This window comes from Halichoerus grypus, chromosome 11 (assembly GCF_964656455.1).
Source record: "Halichoerus grypus chromosome 11, mHalGry1.hap1.1, whole genome shotgun sequence".
In the NCBI taxonomy this organism is placed as follows: Eukaryota; Metazoa; Chordata; class Mammalia; order Carnivora; family Phocidae; genus Halichoerus; species Halichoerus grypus.
The window spans coordinates 47,717,424-47,739,407 of NC_135722.1; the positions used below are offsets into that span (position 1 = coordinate 47,717,424).

At 40.6% G+C, this 21,984-nt stretch overlaps 1 protein-coding gene across 1 annotated transcript; it reads right to left on the reverse strand.

Annotated features, from left to right (window-relative positions):
* Window positions 1–14,884: 14,884 nt before the first annotated feature.
* On the reverse strand, window positions 14,885–15,829 carry LOC118541732 (olfactory receptor 5M5-like). The gene has a single exon (XM_036101512.2). The coding sequence runs from the start codon at window positions 15,821–15,823 to the stop codon at window positions 14,885–14,887; it is 939 nt and encodes a 312-aa protein (XP_035957405.2). The 5' UTR covers window positions 15,824–15,829.
* Window positions 15,830–21,984: the final 6,155 nt, after the last annotated feature.

Genomic DNA, 21,984 nt, shown 5'->3' on the forward strand with positions numbered 1-21,984 from the left:
AAAATGGAAAGCATACCAGAAAGCACACATCTTTAATTCTCAAATATTCAAAACACATACTAACGGAGATGTATCCCCCGCTCATAAATGAACACATACATGTTTTCTCTGCATTTCCCAAATAAACAATGTGCACTTATCCTTATCTTAGGGTCTGCTTCTGAGGGAACCCAACCTTTACTACAGGCAGACTAATGAAACAAAATTGAGTGAAGATGTAAAAGCCATTAGTATTGTTTTATTTTTATTATAGAAAAGTTGACACAGATCCGAAAGGAGACAGAATGTGGTAAAGTACTGCTATGTACCCAGCACCCAGCTTCAACAATTATCAAGGCAATAGCATGAATACCTGTGGGCCAAAATACACAGAACCAAAGTATATAAAGCAAAATATCAAAAATGGGAAAGATATCTGAATAATGGTGGGAGATTTTAATATAACTTTCTCAATATTTGACTCACAAAAAGCCAAAGTCAAGTAAAATATAAGTAACTTCGACTAATTTAGTATTTATTCTTTTAATACTTTGATAAAAATATCTGCCATTCAAAGTGATAATACTCCTTTTTAAGTGTTTTTCTAAAAATTGGTAACATCATAGCCATATAGCAGGTTTAATTAATTCCAAGAAGTAGAAGTTTGGCACATGCCACATTCTCTGATCAGAATTCTATAAAGCTAGATTTATTAATAAAATCTTAGTGAAAAACAACATAGCTACTTGGAAATCGAAAAAAGTTTCTTCTAATTTATTCTTCGGTCAAAAGGAAAATGAGATTTCAATAAAGTATTTTGAAATTATCATCAATGACAGAAATAGAAATCAAAACTTATTGGCTGAGGCCAAAGATACACTCAGAAAGGGTTCATAGCCATATTTAATAGACATTGGTTATTCTCTTTTGGCCTTTTAGCATCTAAATCGCCTTCCAGTGCTTTGGAAATTCTAGTCTTTTGCATTGCAGTGGGAGGAGGAATACATCTTCCATGACCAAGGTGGAAAATGCCAGGTGTTTCTGTAACCTCCCATACAGTTAGAGCCCAGGCATGCCTCCTAGTGGCCTTCAGACTCTGAATCTGCAGCTCCTAATGTAAAGAGCAGGGAGGACAGCCAAGGATTCACTCACGGCCAGTGACAATAATTGTAGCAAAGATCAAGTGGACAGAACAAGCTTCGGGGGGATCCGTGCTACTTTAGGATGACCACACAACCCTTTGTGAATCTCCCTTCACCTCTTTTCCTGGAACAAGGGGTTGGATTTGGTGGACCGTTGAACCAAGGTCATCCCTCCAACAGGCTGGCTTATAACCTGGCCCGTGGCTTGATGAAACGAGCTCGCCCAGATGACCTGAGCCAGATAGCACTAGGAACTTAAGTTAAACCAGTGAGACAGAGAAGGAGTCATGGGGGCTTCGTGGCCACCAGTCATCACGAAGATGTAGAAATTATTAATCTAACGATGGTGAAAGAATAGAAATCCTGAAATATGGGACAGATATGTAAAGCAGGTGGAAAAATAAGTGAGTCAGTGGTGGGAGGAGGTGGGGTGAGTGTGTACCAAGTAGCTGAGTCATGTCAGTGGCACCCACATGCCCATATACTGGGCACCCCTTTGCTCAGAACTTTCCAGTGCTTTCCCGGCTCACTCAGAATCATTCTCAAGTCTACAAGGCCCTCCATTGCCCTGCCCACCTGCTGGGTCTAGATCTCATTTCCTGTCCCTCTCTTTCTTGCTAACTCCACTTAACCACATCTGCCCATCTTGCTGCTCGTCCAGTATGCCAGGCCCCTTCTTCCTCTGGGCCCGCGCACCTTCTGTTCTCCCCACTGCTTGGAGCACTCTTTCTTTGGCTATTGTCGTGACTCACTTCCTTCAGGGTTCTCTTCAAATGCCCCCTCTTCAGAGAGGCCTTCCCTAATCAATCATCCTATTTGAGATAGCTGCTTCCTCTCTGTCACATTACAAACGTGCCCTGCTAATTTGCGGAGAATCCTTTCAGCTCCTTGTGTCTAAGGCTGGAACCAGAGACATCAATTTAATTCTCTGTTATTTACACACTTTAGGGGAAAAAAAATGGAAGGAATTATCCGGTATTATTTACAGTGGATGCTTCTGGGCTGATGAGATTATAGGTCATTTATATCATTTAAAATACTTCCTGATATTTTCAAGTATTTTCTAAGGAGCACGGGTAACTGTTCCAATATGAAGTAGAACTTTGAGAAGCACAGGCAGGAAAGGAACGCAGAGTAACTGCGGCCCGTGGGTGTGGTGAAGACGCAGGCGTTTCTGCAGCCCAGCTGACCACGCAGCTCCTCCCTGTCACTTTTAGCCCCTCTCAGAATGAGTTTGGGTTCATTTCCACCTTTCCTTTCTGTCTTGATGTTTCCCACTGTCTCTTCGATTTCCTTTTTCTTTGTTTGATTCTTTTTTTTTTTCACTTGCACCCTAGTCCTTTCTTTTCATGCCATTTTCCCCCTCCTCATTTCATTTTCTGACTGTAAAGAGCCCCAGGGGGTGATATGGCAAGAAGCCTATGTGTTAAATTGATTGATCTTGCGTTCTGTAATCTGCAAGGTATCGGAGGCCAGGGGCCACCCTTCTGTGTAGAGTGGGCATTGACCGAGAGCTTACCGCGTGCCAGGCTCTGCCCTAAGTACGTTACACGTGTTCTCTCACTGAATCCCCAGGACACCCATGCAGCTGGTACTATTGTTGGCCCCATTTTATGAAGTTGAATCAGAGAGATTATGTGAGAGGTGGCCCCAAGATTCAAACTCAGGCCACCTGACTCTAGAGCCTTTAACCACTCTGTAACCCAGTCCCTTATTCTGGCCAGGGGCCTGCTGATTCCTGGCCCCAGGCCTGACCAAGTATTGTGGCTTTCTTCTGCATTAGGGGAAAGAATTCTACATTCTTATTTTGCTGGGTCCCCCATTCACTTAATAAAGGAGGCACTTCAAAATATAAAGGCATTTGGAGACCCCAAAAATGTATTTACTATACACAATCCCTCTAAATACTTTCTGAAGTTACTTAAAGCATTTACATTCAATCAGTCAGCCTTGTAAAAACATTATTTAGTCAATAAAACCAGTCAACCTCAAGGTTCCCTGATAATTTCAGTGGTTCCCTATGTTTTCTTTAGTGCTTCCTCCCCGTTGTCTTCTAATGAATGCCGTCTTCATCCTGGAGGATGTGTATGGGAAACACACCTTTCTCCCAGAATGCAGTTGGCCCCTCTCCTACACCCAGATAGAACCGATGGTTCCCTTCTTTTGCTCCCACTGTGTCCATACAATCTTCTACCAGAGTACAAAGGATATATTTCCTCCATTTTTCATTCAAGAGACTCTCGCAGTCTGGGATCATGTCCAATTCAGCCTATCCACTCAGCACTGAGCATGGGGCTGAGGACATGCAAGAGAGAATGCTTTCAGAGGTAGGTGTGCCATCCAGAAGGGGCCAACTTGCAAATTCACCATCACCCCTGCATAGAAACTCTCTCTTTGTCCCAGATTTGATCTGATTCGGGGATCCTGAGTCACCCTAACAAAGCTCACAAAAGACTTATGGATATGGTCAAATGCCACCTTACTCAATTACAGTAAGAAAAATTAGAAATCTGAGTTCAAGTGGCCTGGAAACCTTCCCCTCCCTAAGCCTGGAATCAGAGTAGGAGAGTTCTCTATGATGTAGCGTCAATGGCAGGAGGTTCTGGTGTCTTGATGCAGCCGTTCTCCAAATCAGGAGGACCAGATATTTGGGTTGGACCCACAGGGCTCCTCTCCCATGGATGGTTTTTAGATGGTGCTTCTCTTGGTTGCTCTGACAACTTTCTTGCTTCCATTGCGGACACATTCTCCTTTTACATGGCACATTGTTCTGAAGGATGAAGAATCCTGTGTAGTATTCGTTAAGGAATGGGACCATCATATGTGAATGGAGGATGAAGTGAACATCAACCCAGATGAGAGAATTTGGGCATCCAGATGAGATTATGATGCATTTCCCGTTCTCGAGGAGCTTACGGTCCAGTGGGAGCAACAGACATATCAACAACCATTTTCGTCCTAGGTGGTGGGTGCAGTGGAGGAAGCCTGTGTAGGAGAGAGTGGGCAGTTTTCTTTTGGCCTGGCCTCATTTTTCGTTTTTGCATTATTTCTATTGGACTGGTTTAGGCTGTTACTGCCTTTGTAATGAAAAAAGGCACACAAATAAAACCATTATCAAAAGCAGAAATAACATTCGACTTGATGTTGAGTTTGCAAAGGCGATAAACACTGGGCTGCACGGCGACCGCGATGCTCCTGTTTTTCAAGAGTGTACAAGTGTAACTTTCCTAATAATATCCTCGTAATTTTCTCAATAGCAGGATTAGTACTAAGTCCCAGGGGAAAGTTGCAAGAGCCCATTTTCTCAAGTTATTTAAAAGTCAGACTTGACAGACCCTCCCCCCTTCATACCGCAGTATGAACCTGGGGACCAGCCGTTCAAGGTAGCGAGGACATGCGGTTCGTGGCTGCTGGCGGCAACGCCGCAGATGCGTTTGGAAAAGTTAATTGAAAATTGGAACTCATAGGCAGTCTATCTGGCTTAAAGAGGTTTAAAAAATTAGACGGGAATGCATCAGAAGGCATGTGTAATGTATCTGACAGTTCAGTTCAACTCAAATTTTAAATCAACATTTTAAAATATTTTTATTAGACTGTGCTTGAGTTCTGCAAAGTTTTTAAGGTATGGTAACTTGGGACATTATTTTTTAAAAGTGCTTTAAAGACTCTTAATTAAAATGTTTCTTTTTAGTTATTATTTATTTCTTTTGCAGGGGCTTATGAATTATTTGTTGCTGCTTTGCTAAACAAGCAAAGATCTGTAAGGTTTTAGAGGCTGTTCCTTTCTTTTCTTTTATTCTTATTACAGAATTTTAGGAATTGCTAGGTGCTCATATACCACATCTCAAAATTTGGTTTTCACTACAAAACCAAGAGATTTAAATGGGATTTAAATTGTCAAAAAAATTGGGTCCACTCGAATGCTTTTTGAATCATGCCAGTAATTTGATCCTGTAGCTTAAGAATATAGAGAATATGGAAGTATAAGAAAAAAATAGAGCTCGGACATCTACTCTGAGGCCAATGATTTACCAGAATGGCCCACGAGAGGAGACCCACCTCTTGCCATGAAGAGCCTGAAGTGAGCGTTCTTTGGAAGAGAATATGTAAAGCCTTCAAAAAGCCTCCAGATGTGTTTTATTCACATCCTTATTATATTTTTGTCCCTGAGAACACTTTGGACAAAAGCAAGCTAGGCTTCTGGAGCAGACGGGAAGCTGTGCTGTTCGAGGGTAGCCGCTGAGAATGGCCTGCAGCCAGGCCGGTGGGATCCTCGGCTCTCCTGTGTCCCCAGCCCTGGGCCTTCCCACCTGAGAGCGGTGGGGACCAGGTCAAGCCTGCTGCCGGGCACGGAAACAAGAGGTCACAGCTCGTTCCTGCACTCCCCAGAAGCAGTTTGGGGCCCAAACCAAGCCCCATCTTTCAGCTTTTGTGCTATATTCAGCCGCCACTCAAATAACGTGCCTGCCACGTCACTATATTTCTTTTTTCTCAAAAGTGAAAAAATTTAGTGAATAAAGCTGTAAAACCTCTCAGGAGGGCCCCAGACCTTGAGCCTCTGTAAGTAACAGCAGGTGACCAATCCTCTCCCCACTTTTGAATCCGACCTCCATCATTTGCACACTATGTGATCCAGGATATGTCCCTTAGCTTCTGCAAGTTCTGCTTTAGTTACATCTGCTAGCGGGTGTGAGGAGGAAGGGAGATAGAAACCCCTGTTTGCAGAGTGCTCAGCGCCACCAGCAGGGCATGGAGAGCCCAGGGCATGGTAAGTGCAGGGATTAAGACCCCTGAGAATGGGCCACCTCTTTGCAGCTGATATCCTGGGTAATCTGAGTAGTCTCCTCGGTGCATTCTTTATGTTAGGTAAGTCCAACATGCAATAAGGAAACTAAATATGTCACTGGCAAGTCCAGACAAGAAGGTCAGAGATTTGTGATTTCCTAGGTCTCTTCTGAATTTTGATAACTAGACAAGTGAGAACAGGATAAAGGGGCTTCCTTCTTTTTCTTGAGACCTGGAAGTCAGGGAAGACCACTCTGAAAAAGTGGCATTGAAGTCCCAGCACGGAACAAGAGGACCTGTAGGTGGAGGAGGAAAGGGTGAGGTGACAGCTAGCTAGTTGGTGGGTAAAACAGATCTCTCGATTCCCATTTCAGTGTTTTCTTTATTGCATCAAACTGCCTCTCTCGGTCTCTTCTTGGAATCTCCAGAAAATATTGCCGATAGAGTACTGACACATCAAACTATAATAAGGATCACAGGGAACCATGTTCTTTCATTAAAGAAATGTTGAATTACTGCTACATGCAAGGCTCTGTATTGCATGTCTAAATACCCAGCATCTTCCGGCTAAACCATGTCCCCTTTGAACCTTCCCTGTCAGACAGATCTGAAACCCCAGTGTCATCTTTTACTCCTTCTTGTCTCATTTCCCCCTCTTCCTGCTATCCTTACTCACTGTATATCTAGACTGTGGTAGCAGCCTTTAACTTGGCTCCCTGCCTCTGGGCTTGACACTGGGCAGGAGGAAGGTAATTGGAATTAAAAATGTAGGATAGAATCTTGGCTAAGTGTTTAAGACTCTATCCTGAATGCTTATTTTTTATTTCTTTTTTTTTAGATTTTTTAAAAATTCATTTGAGAAAGAGTGAGAGAGAGCACGAGCAGGGGGGAGAAGAATCAGACTCCCTGCTGAGCTGGGAGCCTGATGCGGGGCTCGATCCCAGCACCCTGGGATCACGACCTGAGCCAAAGGCAGACACTTAACTGAATGAGCTACTCAGGTGCCCTTTTTGTTTCTAAATAATCAGTAAAACGCACCTGGGATTCTATCACCTAGAAATAACCAATACCAACCACTATTAGCAATTTGTATATCTCTATATACTTCACATAATTTAAAAAAATGAAATGATGTCATATGCATAGTTTAAAATCCTTTATACATATACCATGAGCACTTTCATGAAGATAAAGTATATCCACATTATTTTAATGGATGCATTATTATATATATTATTGTACCACTATTGCTTTATTTAGTCATTCTTTCATTGATTTATCTTTATATTGCTACTACTGTTTTACTGTTATAAACATTATTATAGTAAATTATAAAATGCACAGATTTTGTACATTTCTTGGAGTGTTTTCATCAAATAAAGTCTCATATAGGAAGTTGCTGGATCAAAAAGGTATTTAAGGCTTTTGGTGAATATTGTCAGATTGCCCTCTGGAAATTTCATACCAATTTACACTCCCCAAAGTAGCCTATAAGCATGGCTCTCTTCCTACACTATCACCTGCTTATTGATATTCTTTAATATCGTTGCCAACCCGCTAGGTGACAAATGATCTCATTTTTGTATTAACTTGTATTTCCTTGAATACTAATGAAATTGAACATCTTTTGCAGATTTTAGGCTATTTATATTTCTTATTTTTTGAGTTGTCCACTCATATCCTATAACTATTCTTTATAGATTTATCTTATTTGTATTAATTCTGTCATATATACGTCATGAATATTTTCCCACTTTATTTACAATCTCTGACCTTAGTTCTTTTCCTAGAAAGGCTTTCCTGTTTCTAGACTAGCAAATATTCTATACTTTATTCCAGTATTTTCAAAGTTCCATTTATTATATTAAAATCAGATTGATACTGAATTCATGTTGCTATAAGGCATAAGACAAAAGAGTGTGTGTGTGGCTTAATTTGCTCTAATTGGTTGATAAATCCATCATTTCTCCACTGGTCTGAAATGCTGATATCATCACTCACTAAACTCACACATATGTAATCTACTGAGGATCTTTGAGGTGGGGCGATTAGAAGTAAAGACACAGGGAGGTCCAGGTATGAAGTAATGATAAGGGCAGTAAGTAATAGGAATGAAAGAATCCTTGCATTAGTGCATAAATAAATACAGGATAAATCTTTTCTCCTCTTTGAAATGTAAAGATAATAAGGAGAGGTCGAGAGTAACAATAATTTTTTTTGAGCCAGGTAACTGGGGGAAAGTGCCATGCGCAAAACTGTGAAAAGCAGAAGCTGGCTATGAAGTGGAAGATGATGATTATTTGATCATTAAGATTTTGAGCTTGTGGTCCCCATGGAACATCTATGTGATGATGATGATGATGGTGGTGGTGGTGGTGGTGTGGGTGTGTACATGTGAGAGAGAGCGAGAAGGAGAGGAAGAGGGTGAGGGAAAGAGAGTAGATTAAACCAAGATTCAGCTAACTTTTCTTGAGCATCCACTGAAATTCATAGCCAATATGGCAATTTCCTGGACAGTTCATCAGCACTTGAAAGATTTTGCTCTCTTCCTCAGAGAAGTAAAGCAATAGCCCGCGCCACCATGGAGGCTGAGAAATGGCACCTCAGTTGCTCCCTAGATTTCCCTCCTGCCCTGCCTTAGAGCCTCACTGTCTCAGGTCCCTAATCACCCTCCACCTGGTGTGAGAGAAGAGGTGAAATCCCCATCCCAGCAGCCTGCAGGGAAGGTAGAGAGCACTGGAGGGAAAACGGTAGGGGAAGAGGCTTCCACATGACGGGAACCCTGGGGCTGTTCCCTCGAAACTTCTTCCAGGCCTACTGCTAGTTCAAGCAGGGGCCGAGGGAAAGGAGCAGGAGAAAGTGGGTGAGAGCCCCAACACTGCCCCACCACACAGCCTGGCCTCCATCCCACAGCTCACCTCTAGCTGCTCTTTCAGAGGCTGGGGTGCAGCCAGAGAAGCTCAGGGCAGTCACAGTCGTGATTGAGATGAGAATGCCACCTTCCACAAAGGTAGCTGTCACAAGTAGAAGAGGAGTTCTTAGTGGCCCAATTTGGAACGTCAGACCTCTGCCCTATGGGAACATGTGAGCTGGAGGTGCGGGGTCAGACCTCTGCCCTATGGGAACACGTGAGCTGGAGGTGTGAGTGGAGATTCATTATGAATTAAGAAGACTTTCATGGTCTGTTCCCACATGCAATTGTGTTTCCATGGACAGGGTGTCCATGTTCCAAGTCACTGACTTGAGAACAGACATTAGGACTGAGGCTCCTGGAAATTGGAAATGGGCTGTACTAAGTTTTCCAATCAAGTAGATGAAAAAAAAAAAAAATCCATTATTGGAGATGTTGCAAACTTCCATGCCTTGTAGAGACATTTTTTTCAGGTAAGAATTTTCTAAATACTTGCTTCAAATCAAAGATTCAAGTTAACACTAGTCAGAAGTGGGAGTCTGGTTATTAAAGATAAAAGCTTTATACTTTTAAATGTTTAAAATATACTTTGGCATACCCTATACTATTTGATCCAAGAGTAACCCTGCAAGAGATGATTTTCCCCATTTTCTAGATGAAAGCTAAGAGTGGGATGGACCAACACACTTGACTGACACTATGGTTCAGAGCAGACCTGGGACTCAGGTGAGGACCTTGCATTCCATCTCCATTCTCTTCCTTTCTACCCCACTAGTGGGTAGCTCTGCTTTTTGAGACCACATTTTTAAAAAAGATTTTATTTATTTATTTGAGAGACGGAGTGAACAAGAGAGAGAGAGCACATGAGCAGGGTCAGAGGGACAGGAAGAAGCAAGGTGCCCGTGAGCAGGGAGCCCAACGCAGAGCTCGATCCCAGGACCCTGAGATTATGACCAGAGTCAAAGGCGACGCTTAATCAACCGAGCCACCCAGGTGCCCCAAGACCACATTTTTTTTTTTTTTTTTGAGAGGCATATATTTTTTTCAGGACTTAGCATGATTTATTTTGCTTATTTGGCATTCAGGCATGTGTCACATATTCCCAAATGTGAGTTTACAGGTGTGATCAGAAGTCCGTTCTGGGTTTAGTGAAGTGATCACACAGGCACAGCTTCCTTTTGATAACTTTAACAATTTAATGTCCTGGGAACACGAATAGGCTGGGATGGCAAAGCTTAGCAGTGTTTTAACACTTACTCAGATAAGCAGAACAGAGTACTGTACTCTTAGATTAAAGCCCATAGTATTATTTGGTGCCTGTGGACACTTAAGGAACTATTTGTGATTTGTGGTAAATATAAGAAGGAAAGATAGTCCAATGCTTGTGGAAGATATTTTAACATTTTTTATAAAAACGACTCCCCTCAACATAAATAGCATTAGTTTCTTTTCAAGTTGCTATATTACAACTACATTAATTTTACCATTAATTTTACATTACTACATTAGTAATTTTACCATTACTATATTACCTTTACCATTAATTTAAACTCTGCCTCTGAAAGATGTCTAAGGAAAGCTACTCGCTAGTTTTGCTAAGGCAGATGATAAGTAAAGATAACTATTTATGATACCAGCTTTCAGATGAAATAGGAGATGATGGGGATAAGGAGGGTTAAAACTGGGTTTAAGAGGAAAGACACTAAAGATGGAATAAAAGCCTGTGGGAAATCCAGAGATGAAACTAGGAGCTCTCCCTACTCTTGCCTCCATATGAGAAACTGATAGGGCTGCAGCCTGCCGAGCTGGGGGCCACGGAGTGGGGCTGGAGGGTGCAAGCCTGGCTGGCTCCTTGTTGTTTTCCTTCTCCTTGTACCGTGTCCCCTGCGGCCGGCAAACAGGACTGACTGAAAGGAGGGGCAGAAGCTGCAGCTTGGTAGGGGTCCAGGTGCCAGAGTGGTTAACCCAGCCAAGCAAAGAGAGTGAGCTCGTAGGAATAAAACATTCTCTTTCAGGACACAGAATCTAATTTTCTGGGAACTGTCTGTTAGGACAGGTCGGCTGTTGCAATGGTGTAAGACATAATTATTTGTTTTTTAAAAATAAAGATTATCTTTTCCCCGCTGAAATTTGCATGCTCTTACGAGAGATGGAAGTTCTAGTTCTTTTTAAAATGTGTGTATTTTTAAGGCAGAAAAAGAAGAGCTTGAAAGAATAGGGCTAAATCTGTCACCTTCCCAGGAGCCTAAACTCCCCAAGTTCCGACATCAGTGGACTCACCACTTAATTATAGGCAGGCAGGAAACCCTCTTGAGCACTGAATCAACATCTTCCTATTCTACCTTACTCTCCAAAGAATGCTAGAATCGTACATCCAGGACAGAGTTGAATATTTGGTGGCACACTTTTGAGATTTTAAAATTCTTAAGTTTTTGAAATCCTATACATCAAAGAATACAAAAGAAAATGAATAGTATTTGCTTTCTCATGTTTCCTTTTCCTTTTTCATGATCAACATCAAAAAAATCCTTTTGGCCTATTTCTAAGCATGACAAATCAGTAGCATCCCAAATGAGGAGAAATAAGACATTTAAATGTAAGCCAATTAAAAATTCAGCATTTATATGCAAATGAGTCTAAATTTATATTTATACGTTTTATTTATGTTTTAGTTACATATTACGTTTGTTAATGGAAACTGTCTATGTAGTGAATGTTGCCAAAGAACATCCATTTTTAGGATTACCATGAGGAAAATGGATTTACATTTTATTTGTATGTGAGAACAGTTTTATTATTTTCACTTTCAATGAAATGTTAGACTCTGAAAATCCAATAAAGGTAAAACATTTTTATTTTGGTAACATTACATATTAAGATACTTGTTTATTTGGGGCTGACAATTTAGTATAATTAATATGAATATTGACTGAAAGAGCCTGACTTTATAAATGAACAAAGATGCATATTCATGTTGGTTTCTCATATGGCTTAAATATTGTCTTTTTAATACTACACACATGTATAGCATGCTATATATATATTTTTTAATGTCAGTAATTGATTGGATTCTGCACCTGAGACTTTTCTTACCATAAGGCCCAAATGAGGGAGATAAAGTTTTAGGACTAAGGAGCCCCAATGGGAAAGGAAATAGAAAATATTACCTCACATTCAGCTAATTCAGACCCTTCCTCATAACTAACTCTTTGTTTTTTAGGTCTTTGGGAAATTTATGAAAACATAGACTTAAATCCTTCATAATCTATGAATACAATATTCTTAATTTTCTACTTTGTTTTATAGAAAATCAAGGAAGCACAATGAACAAAGTCCACAAGTTCAACATCTGGGAAGCCGTTATGGAGAAAGCATTATGACGTATTGTCTTCAGTTTTCTCTAAAAAGAACCAAAGAACTGATGACATTTACTCTTAGACCAAGTATCCCTTTAAAGACATGAGTATAATTCATTTGCCAAGAGACATGTATTAAAACATATATCTACTTACTCTTTTTTTCTCTTTCTAAACTGAACTGACATGGAAGCAGTTGCAAAAATATTTAAGAAATGGGTGTGGCGTGGGGCACCTGGGTGGCTCATTTGGTTAAGTGTCCTCTTGATTTCAGCTCAGGTCATGATCTCCGGGTTCTGCGATGGAGCCCTGCCTCAGGCTCTGGCTGAGTATGGAGCCCGTTTAGGATTCTCTCTCTCTCCTTCTCCCTCTGCCCCTGCCCCAACCATCCCCCCCCGCCCCGCTACCACTCCTCGTGTGGGTATGGCTTTTTATTGAAAACATAACTTTCTCATCTGAGTGTTGGTACTTGTTCATTTTCTTTATCTCAACTAATGGCAACCTCTTCCTACAGTAACAGTCCCTTGCCTGTCACAGTCCGTTGTCAACTCTAGCTGTTACCATCTTCCCAACAGACCAACTTCCCCATGCGTCTCCTTCCTGGCCAGGTTGTGTTGCACTCGTAGGTCTTCCTGCCTTAAAGATGTGAGCCTCCCTGTGGTGTGGGTGGTACAGACAGTAGAGCCACCGATTCCAGGTTTTGGCTCAGGTTGTGATCTCTGGGTCATGAGAGGGAGCCCTGAGTTGGGCTCCACGCTCAGCTCGGAGTCTGCTTGGGACTCTCTCTCCCTCTGCTTCTCTGCCCCAACCACCTCCCCACTCTCTCTCTCTCTCAAATAAATAAATAAATCTTTAAAAAAAATAAAAAAAGATGTTAGCCCCCCTGGGTGGGGGGGGGGGGGAGGATATTGAAAAATGGTGTTCCTGCCATGACTGCAGTAATTTCTTTCCCAACCACAAGGCCATTGCTGGGTACCGTGTCCACCCATCCACTGGAATAAGGAATAAATGTTCAGTTTGGTTCAGCAGACAGAGCTGTGGTAGGTCCTGGGGTGCAAAGTGAACAGATAATCTTTTTAGTCTCAAGGAGCTCATGCTTCAGTAATCTGAAGCAAACTATCCTTCAAATTATCCTTCAGCATTATCCCACCCACTTGGCTTGCTCCTCTCTTGTTCAGTATCTGTGCAAGCTCTCTTACATCCTGGCCTTGCTTCACAATGTCTTCACTTTGTTCTTCAATCCTAGTAATATCTTTCTTTTTAATCATGGCCAACACCCCAGCCCCAAGTGTTTCGGAGTAGAGCCTACGATTTAAGTCTCCAGACAGGCTTTCTGAGCTAAGTAAAAGACATTATAAACATTTAACTATTTTTATTTTTCTAAATTACTAGATCAGGAGCAGCAATAAAATAAAAGATGGCACCATAGTATCTGAAGTGTCAATCTGGGGGCAACAGGAGCCCCTTAGCTTCTTGATTAATTTTAAATTTCTATGTAATTGGTTGGTGATATATGTTACTAGCTATTTTTAAAAAAATTCAAAACAATAATCACATTTGAAAACAACTTAGGGAGAAAACCTAATGGTTTGTGGCAGATTTGTACATCTTAAGAATTATTTTGGATGAAATATTAAAACAGAGGCTTGGAAAGACCATAGAATGCTCATATCTTGCCTAAATAAAAAAGTTAAAAGAGATTTTTCTTGCTCCTATCCTCAACAACAGCAAGAACTTATAGATTTATATAGATTTCTAAGAAAGTGGGACAGTCAGATCTGTGAAAATAGAAATAAAGAACATGGAAAATGTTGCAAAACTAAAGTATTTCTCTAGATCATTCAGATTATTTAAGACAATAATTTCATTTCTCAGAAACATGCATACTCTGACCTGGTTATCTTAGGAGACTCTCCCTCTTTCCCTTTGTTGAGATCAGGTAGGACTCCTCCCTCCCCCCTTCCCACTACACTGCACTGTAGCTGCGCTTTCCAGAGCCTAGAGAAATTAAACCCTGGTGGTTGAATAAATGACCACTTTTAGCATCCCTGAAAGTAGCCTAAACCTTATCACTTCTAATTAAACAAACAAAATCCCCCCACATTTCACTGATTCATAGTTTTTCTGTTCTTTCCTCCTCTTATTCTTGCTATAATACTATTACATCTATTGTTCATTTTAAACATGCAGTATTTCAACTACATTTAGATTAAATAAGCTTTTCACGATCTGGTCTTGAAACTTAACTACCATCTATTATAGTATGTTATGAAGAAATCTGTTTCAAGACTAACAAGTAATTTGCTATAATATAGGCTGTTTTATGCTGGAAAATGTTTCTAATAACAGATATTCATGTGTGGGGTTTTGTACTCAGGTTCAATAATTTATAGTTTCACCCAGAATGTTGCTTTTTAGGATCTTTTAAAACTTAGAACCCATATTATTACCTAATTGGTAGTAAGCCACTTCATTTTCAACATATGAAGGATGTACCTGTTAACTATGTAGCCTGTAAATCGATTCTGATTAGTCCATGATAATTGGTTGGATTCAGTATTACCACGTCAAGCAAGTGGCCGGTACTTTTGGTCTTTAAAAAAGTCCAAACTGGCTGGACTGCATGGCAACGGGCCTGATAAATTTCAATCATGTTGGTTATACCGTGTCAGCATGTCCTACTTTCCCAAAGCTGCATCCTGACAACTCATTCACTGTGGCTCTTTACCCTCTAGCATCTTTTTCAGGGTGTCCTTTACTTCCGTGTTCCTCAGGGTATAGATCAAGGGGTTGAGCAGGGGAATTACAAGACTATAAAACACAGTGACCACTTTGTTGTACTTCCACGAATCCCCCGCTTTAGGTTGCTGCAGGTACATGAAAAACAGCGTCCCATAGAAGATGACGACCACAGTGAGGTGGGAGGCACAGGTGGAAAAAGCTTTGCACTTGCCTTCGGCAGACTGGATTTTTAGAATGGAAAAGAGGACGCACATGTAGGAGATAAGGACCGTCAGGAGGGATCCAGTGAGATTCACTGCTGAGAAGATCAAGAGCGGCTTTTCTTTGTTGCCGATGTCAGAGCAGGAGAGGGCAAGGAGAGGGGGGTCAGCACAGTAGAAGTGGTGAATGATGTTGGAGTCGCAGAAGGACAACTGGAATGTCAGAACTGTTTGTATTACAGAGTTTAGGAAGCCGTAGGTGTAGACCCCTATCACCAACTCCTTGCAGACCCGCTGAGTCATAATGGCTGTGTAGATCAGGGGGTTGCAGATAGCCATGTAGCGGTCATAGGCCATTGTGGCCAAGAGGAAGCATTCGGTGGTGGCAAAAGCACTGGTGAAGTACAGCTGGGCAAAGCAGCCTGAAAAGGAGATGGTTTTTTTCTTCACCAATAAATTTTGCATCATCTTGGGCCCAATGGAAGATGAGTAACAAACGTCGATGAATGCCAGGTGGCTGAGGAAATAGTACATGGGGGTGTGGAGCTTCAAATCTACCTTGATGAGCACCATCATGCCAAGATTTCCTACCAAGGTGATGAGATAAATTACCAGAAACACCACAAAGAGGGGAAGCTGGAGCTCTGGACGGTCTGTGAATCCCATAAGGACAAATTCTGTCACTGTGGTCTGATTGCCTCTTGCCATTTTGTTCTCTCTCTTGTTGGAAAAAGAAGAAACATGGCTTCAAAATGATTAGACTTAAAAATACAAACTTCTTACCTCTTTGTTCCAGGACCAGATGACAGAAATTTGGCTTCCCAATCCCAACGGTAAAAGACTGTCATTAGCCATGGGGCTTTATTCTGCCAAAACAGACTCAGAGAAGTCGGAGCCCGTTCATTCTCTCTTGTGATGGAAACTGACCAATTGACCTCCAAGTAAGTTGCACTGGGTTACACGCCCAACAATACTGTATGAGAACGCTGGTTTTCCCATAAACCCAAAATCTTATCAAATTTTAAACCTTTGCCATCATGATATGGTGAATACTGGGCAACTCATGTTGTCTTGATTTTTAAAAATGATGAGTAGGGGTTATTAGCATTTTTTCAAACAATTATTCGCATGTGTATTTCTTTTTCATGACTGCTCAGTTCAGTCTCTTTGCTAATTTTCCTATTAGGTTGTTGGTCTTCTAAGCATTTTATTTACAGGGCCTCTTTGCTTATTACGGAAATCAGCCATTTGTTTGATACCTGTATTGCAAGTTATTTCTTAGTCTGTCACTCAGCATTGGTCTGGTATATTTTTCTTTGTGCTACACAGTAAATTTTAAAGGGTTTGGTGTCAACTTTATCAATCTTCTTTTTGAATTCTGATCTTTGTGACATAGTTAGATAAACTTTCCTTGATTTAAAATTATTTTTAAAATTATCTCTTGCTCTATTCTAGGTCTTTACCAATTTCATTTTTACATTACAATCTTTGCTCTATCTGGAGTTTAATTTTGATATAAAGAATGAGGTAATCCACTCTTTTCACTTATTTATCCATATAGTTAACCAGATGTTCTAATGCCATTTGTTGGTGAAACAATTTTCCAGCTGATTTTGTTGATTTAAAACTCCAGCCTTATCATATAGTAAAACAGTCATAAGTACTTGGGTCAATTTCTGATTCATTTTCTTTGTAGTCTCTTCTAGAACAAGGACCAAACATTTAAATACAGTACTATAGAATTGGTTTTAATATCTGGTAATAAAATTTCTGGCTATTCTCACATGTATATTTTCCAGATGAACTTTGGCATATTTTATCAAGTTCCAAAAAAAATAAAAATAATCCTGTTTTCACTTAGAATGCTATTGCATTGAATTGGTATGTTAATTTGTTGAGAATTGACAGCTTTACAATCAAAACTTCTATAAGTAAGGTATGTATGTCATTTACCAATGACTTTCCTAAACAGAGTTTTAAAGTTTTCTTTAAACTTTACAGATAGGGGTCCCTGGGTGGCTCAGTCGGTTAAGTGTCTGCCTTCGGCAGAGGTCATGATCCCAGGGTCCTGGGATCGAGCCCTGCACCGGGCTCCCTGCTCAGCGGGAGTCTGCTTCTTCCTCTCCTCCCCGCTCATTCTCTCTCTCGCTATCTCTGACTCTTTCTCTCTCTCAAATAAATAAATAAATAAAATATTTAAAAAATATAAACTTTACAGATAAACGTCCTATATATTTCTTTGAAGTCTACTTACAAATGCATCTTTTTATAAGTATTGTAAAGGAAGCTTTTTTTTTTTCATTTTGTGGTTCATTTAAGGACTTTTTATATATAGAAAAGCTACTGATTTTTGTAAATTAATTTTATAATTATCTTCTTTACTATAGTTTCCTATCATTTAAAAATAGTTCTTAGTTGATTCTTTTGGGTTTTTCAAATACAGATTCATATCATATGAAAAGGATATGAATTTCTTCCCTCATTTCTGTATAGGATCTCTCATTCTTTTCTCTTTTCAACTTGTATTGGCTAGTCTTTCTTGATTAATATTAAAAATAGTGACAAAGGTGGCATTTTTTACTTTTTTAAAGGTTTTATTTATTTACGTGACAGAGAGAGCAAGAGAGCACAAGCAGGGGGTGCCGCAGAGGGAGAGGGAGAAGCAGGCTCCCCGCAGAGCAGGGAGCCTGATGCGGGGCTCGATCCCAGGACCCTAGGATCAAATTTTTACCTTTCAACCTCTTAAAGTGTGCTCCAAAAGCACAAGGGGACTCTCAGGCATATGGACAGACAGAATAGCCTGTGCAATATAACTGATGTTTGAGAAAAACAGGGCTTTAAAGAACCACACGTATTTGGTGCAGTTAAATCAGGCTCCCTAGAAGCAAGCCTGCCTTTGACACTGGCAGGGCCCAGGGCAAGAATAACAAATGTGGGCCTACATATCTATGCCTTAATAAATAAAAGTTAGAAGTAAAGATAACAAATTAATAAAATATGTTCTAGCTCTCTCCTCGACAAATGTACCTTTATAATAACCTGGAAGGCAGAATCCTTGGAGGTCCATGCTGGAATGAGGTGGCATGAGAACCTGCCTCTAACCCACACCTGTGGCTGGAACATGTATGCATCTGTTCACACCCCTGCAAAGAGCCATCCCTTGGCTTCTCTTAAGCCCTAAGTATGTGAACATTAGCATTGTGGTTTACCCTTATAAGGGTGATCTGGGAAAGAGACTCTTATAAACTCTGAGGGCCATCTGGGTGAGGAATTTTAGGGTCTTGGTACCTGGAAGATGGTCTAGAAGGGAAGGATAGGATGAACGGATGTGGGGGGGGGGACATCTCTTTGGCTTTGTCCCATGGAGTGTGGTGCAGTAGGAAGAGGCCCAGAATTGCCCTGAAGAATGTGGCCAAGGCAGGGTCCCTTTTGTTTAGCTCTAAGGGTAGTACTGCCCACAAGTAAATGCACATCTGGGCTAGATAATTGAGGGCCTCATCCATTTTGAGGAGTTTGGTCTGTATCCTATAGGGAGTAGGCAGCCTTTGGAATGTACAGGGATGGTCATGGAAAATGGAAAGAACCTCAAAAACCGAAAGACGGATTCAAGGAGAACATTTTAGTAAGGGATAGTTGAGCAAAGAGTTGAGTTAGAGCAGCTCAAAGCATGTTTGGGGGACTGTGAGCATCCTTTCTGTTAAGAGCAAGCATATCTGAAAGAGATGAGTGAGAAACAAACTGGATGGTGGTGGGGGTGCCGCTATATTGTGTAGAACTTCCCATGTCAGGGAGATTTTAATAGCTAGATCTGTAGTGAATGTGGACCCATTAAACATCAGAGCAGTAGACTGACTTGACCAGAGTTAAGCTTTCAGGGACTTACTCTGGGAGCATGTGCAGGGTGGATTGAAGGGAGGGAGGGAGCCATCACTAGGGACACCAGCTACGATGTTAGGATGGAGAGATACGCCAAAGGCAGAGTCCGTGTCGCTTGGCAATTGACTGAGATTCAAGTTTTAAGTCTGAGAGACCAGGATAATGGTAACCTGAGAATTGGTAGTTCAATTAAATTTTACTTTGGCTCCTTCGTCTTTCCTAAGGATCTGACACAATTTAAATACACACACACACGCACGCGCACGCACTTTAAATACACACACACGCACGCATGCACGCGTGCGTGTGCGCGCACGTGCACCAATAAAATTGAGGACATCACGAGGGGAAGAAAAAGAAGCAGATTTCCCACTGTATTTATAACAAGTCACTGTGAGGTGGTGCTTTTAGTAGAAACAAAGTCTGGGCTAGGAGTGGAGTAAAAGGGAAGGGTGTTGAATTCAGTCTGAGGGCATGGTGGGTGGCTACCGCACAGGCACGGCTGGCAGTATCGATTTGGGAGCCTTTAATGGACAGAAGATGGTAAAAGCTGTGAGAATCCATGAGACCAATCAGGGACAGAGAAATAGGTAACAGCAAGGGTTCAAGGATAGATCTTTGGGAAAATTGTATCTTTAAGGTCTGGGGAGAGGAGCAGTCGCCTGAGGTGCCCCAATATGTCCAGGCTAGCTCCTATCAGGAAATGGTAAGGATCCTTCTAAGTATGGGCCTTTCTAATACTCCTGGTTTATTTATGATAGACATGGCCTATTTTGCTGCGGTCTTATTTCTCTCAATGATAGCTTAAAGCAAAACCAAACTTTGAGAGCTTCAGGAGTTGTACATAAGCAACCTTACTCAGTAAAACGTTTGTTGTTCTGGATTCTGTGCCATCCAAAGGCAAGAAGACATGCTTTCATATTTATTTCTAGAATGGGTCAAGACTCCCATTCAAAGTATAATGGTTCTCACTTTAACTGTGATGCAGAACAAGTTAGTAACTCTAGAAGGACCCAAAAAGCCAGCGGACTGACGCTAACTATATTTATCAGCTCTTCACGACAGAATATTTTTCCTATGTTGGTGATTATTGACATAATTGCACATTTGCCTATTCAGTTTCTAAGACATGGTTAATGCATTCTAATTTCTAGATTTTAAAAAATTTCTTTTTGAATAGCAAAATATTTATTCATCATTTATCCTATGGAAATGCTTTTTTTCTTCTGCATTCAAAAATCTTCTAATTGAATGCTCTTTCTTAACAGTTTTCAACCCAGGATGTACTCTGATTTTCTTCATGGGCAATTAAGTTTGAGGCTTACTGATAATATTAATGTTTAGTCTATTAGTTCTTAGAATATAACTAGGCCTGATGATAAATTCCAGGAAAAACAAAATAATAAATTTCTCATAATAAGTATTGGACTTATAATTTTCTACCTAAGAGAAAACTTATGATCCCTTTAAAAGATAAAATACTGAGCATTCTGATTAATGACTCCCAAACTTAGTGATAATAAACAGTGGTTATTTAAATACCTTTGATGTGCCAAGATTCATTCACTTTTATACATTATTTTATTTAATACATAATTATCATTTCCCCCATTTTCTTAATCAGGAAACCGAGACAGAAATATTCAATAGTTTTTTCCAAATTCACAAAGTAGAGAAAGTAGATGAGCCAGGATTTGAAACCAGGTAGGATGATTCTAGAGTCCTCAGCCTAAACTATACTGTCTCCCCATTATGATTCCTTTATGATATGATTTATGTATATATTAATATCCATTTGTTTGTAAATTTAGATTCCTATGAGAAAAATTATTTCTTCTTAGTTTGTTCAGGTACCTTTAAATTTATTGTGTTTAACTAATATATTCAATGTTTGGTAGTTTGGAGTATTGGTTTGTGTTTTACCATTCACTATTTGAACAATTCAAACAACTTTGTTTAAGAAATCTTCTTAACCCCTGGGAAGGGAGGGGCACATGAACTACTTTGAGAATCTGGTAAAAACTAAGTATCTGTTTCTGGGAAAGTTTCACTCATACGACATTCTGCATGTGATTTCAGAGGTTTCGTGAGTTTATCAGGCCCACGCTATGGTTTCCTAAGAGAATAATACACTGACAAAAAAATCCCAACTTTTCCAAGTACGAGTCAATCTATCCTTCCCTATTTGCGTCTCTGATGGAAGCAAAGCAAGCATACCTGTCCTAAAGCCTTGTCCTCTTCACAGTCCCAGACCTGAAACCCTTCTCTTGACTGCCTTGTAGTTTTTACCATAGCAGCCTTGGAAATGAAAAAAACTTACCATGGTAGCACCTCTCGGGCAGTCAGTCAGGATTTCCAATGTTCCGGAAGCGTCCGCCTTGAGTATTTCCAGTGAGACAAACAGACTTCTTCATGTCTGACTGGAAGGCTTGGTTTCTGTGTTCCATACCGACAAACCTGTGAGTATTTATAAAATGTAATGAGTCTGTTATCTCTTGTTATTTCAGAGCTTCCTGGGTACCAAGGGAACAGTATATACAGAGTTTCTAGGAGATATTTTACGTTTAATTTAAACCACCCTTGGGAATAAAATCCCTGAATCATCCTGGTAACTAATGATGACTTGCATTCTGATGTTTGGTGCATGTACTCAGGATGACTCTCAAGTCCAGAACCTTTGGTGTGATACTTGGCACTGTCTTCCTGCCGTTAGCAGGGCATATGCAGTGGGTGGCCTTGAAGTTGTGGCTGGGGTGGGTGCCCAGGGAATGTTTTATAGGGGACAGGGTAAGGTTATGCAAAGATTATGTGACTAGGATGCACATGTGGGACATTTTTGTTTGCAAAGAAAAGGTGGCCTTGGCTAGCATATTTATCACAACAGACAATGAAAGAGAAAAAGCAGTCTTCATTTTTCCTATGGCTATATATTTCCTGTTGAACCAAATCAAGGAATAAAATCATATTCAAAGCCAGGTCAGCGACTAAATGTT

What these genes read in the sequence shown, in the direction of transcription:
- LOC118541732 (XM_036101512.2), bottom strand. Translation starts at nt 15,823, where the DNA reads ATGGCAAGAGGCAATCAGACCACAGTGACAGAATTTGTCCTTATGGGA.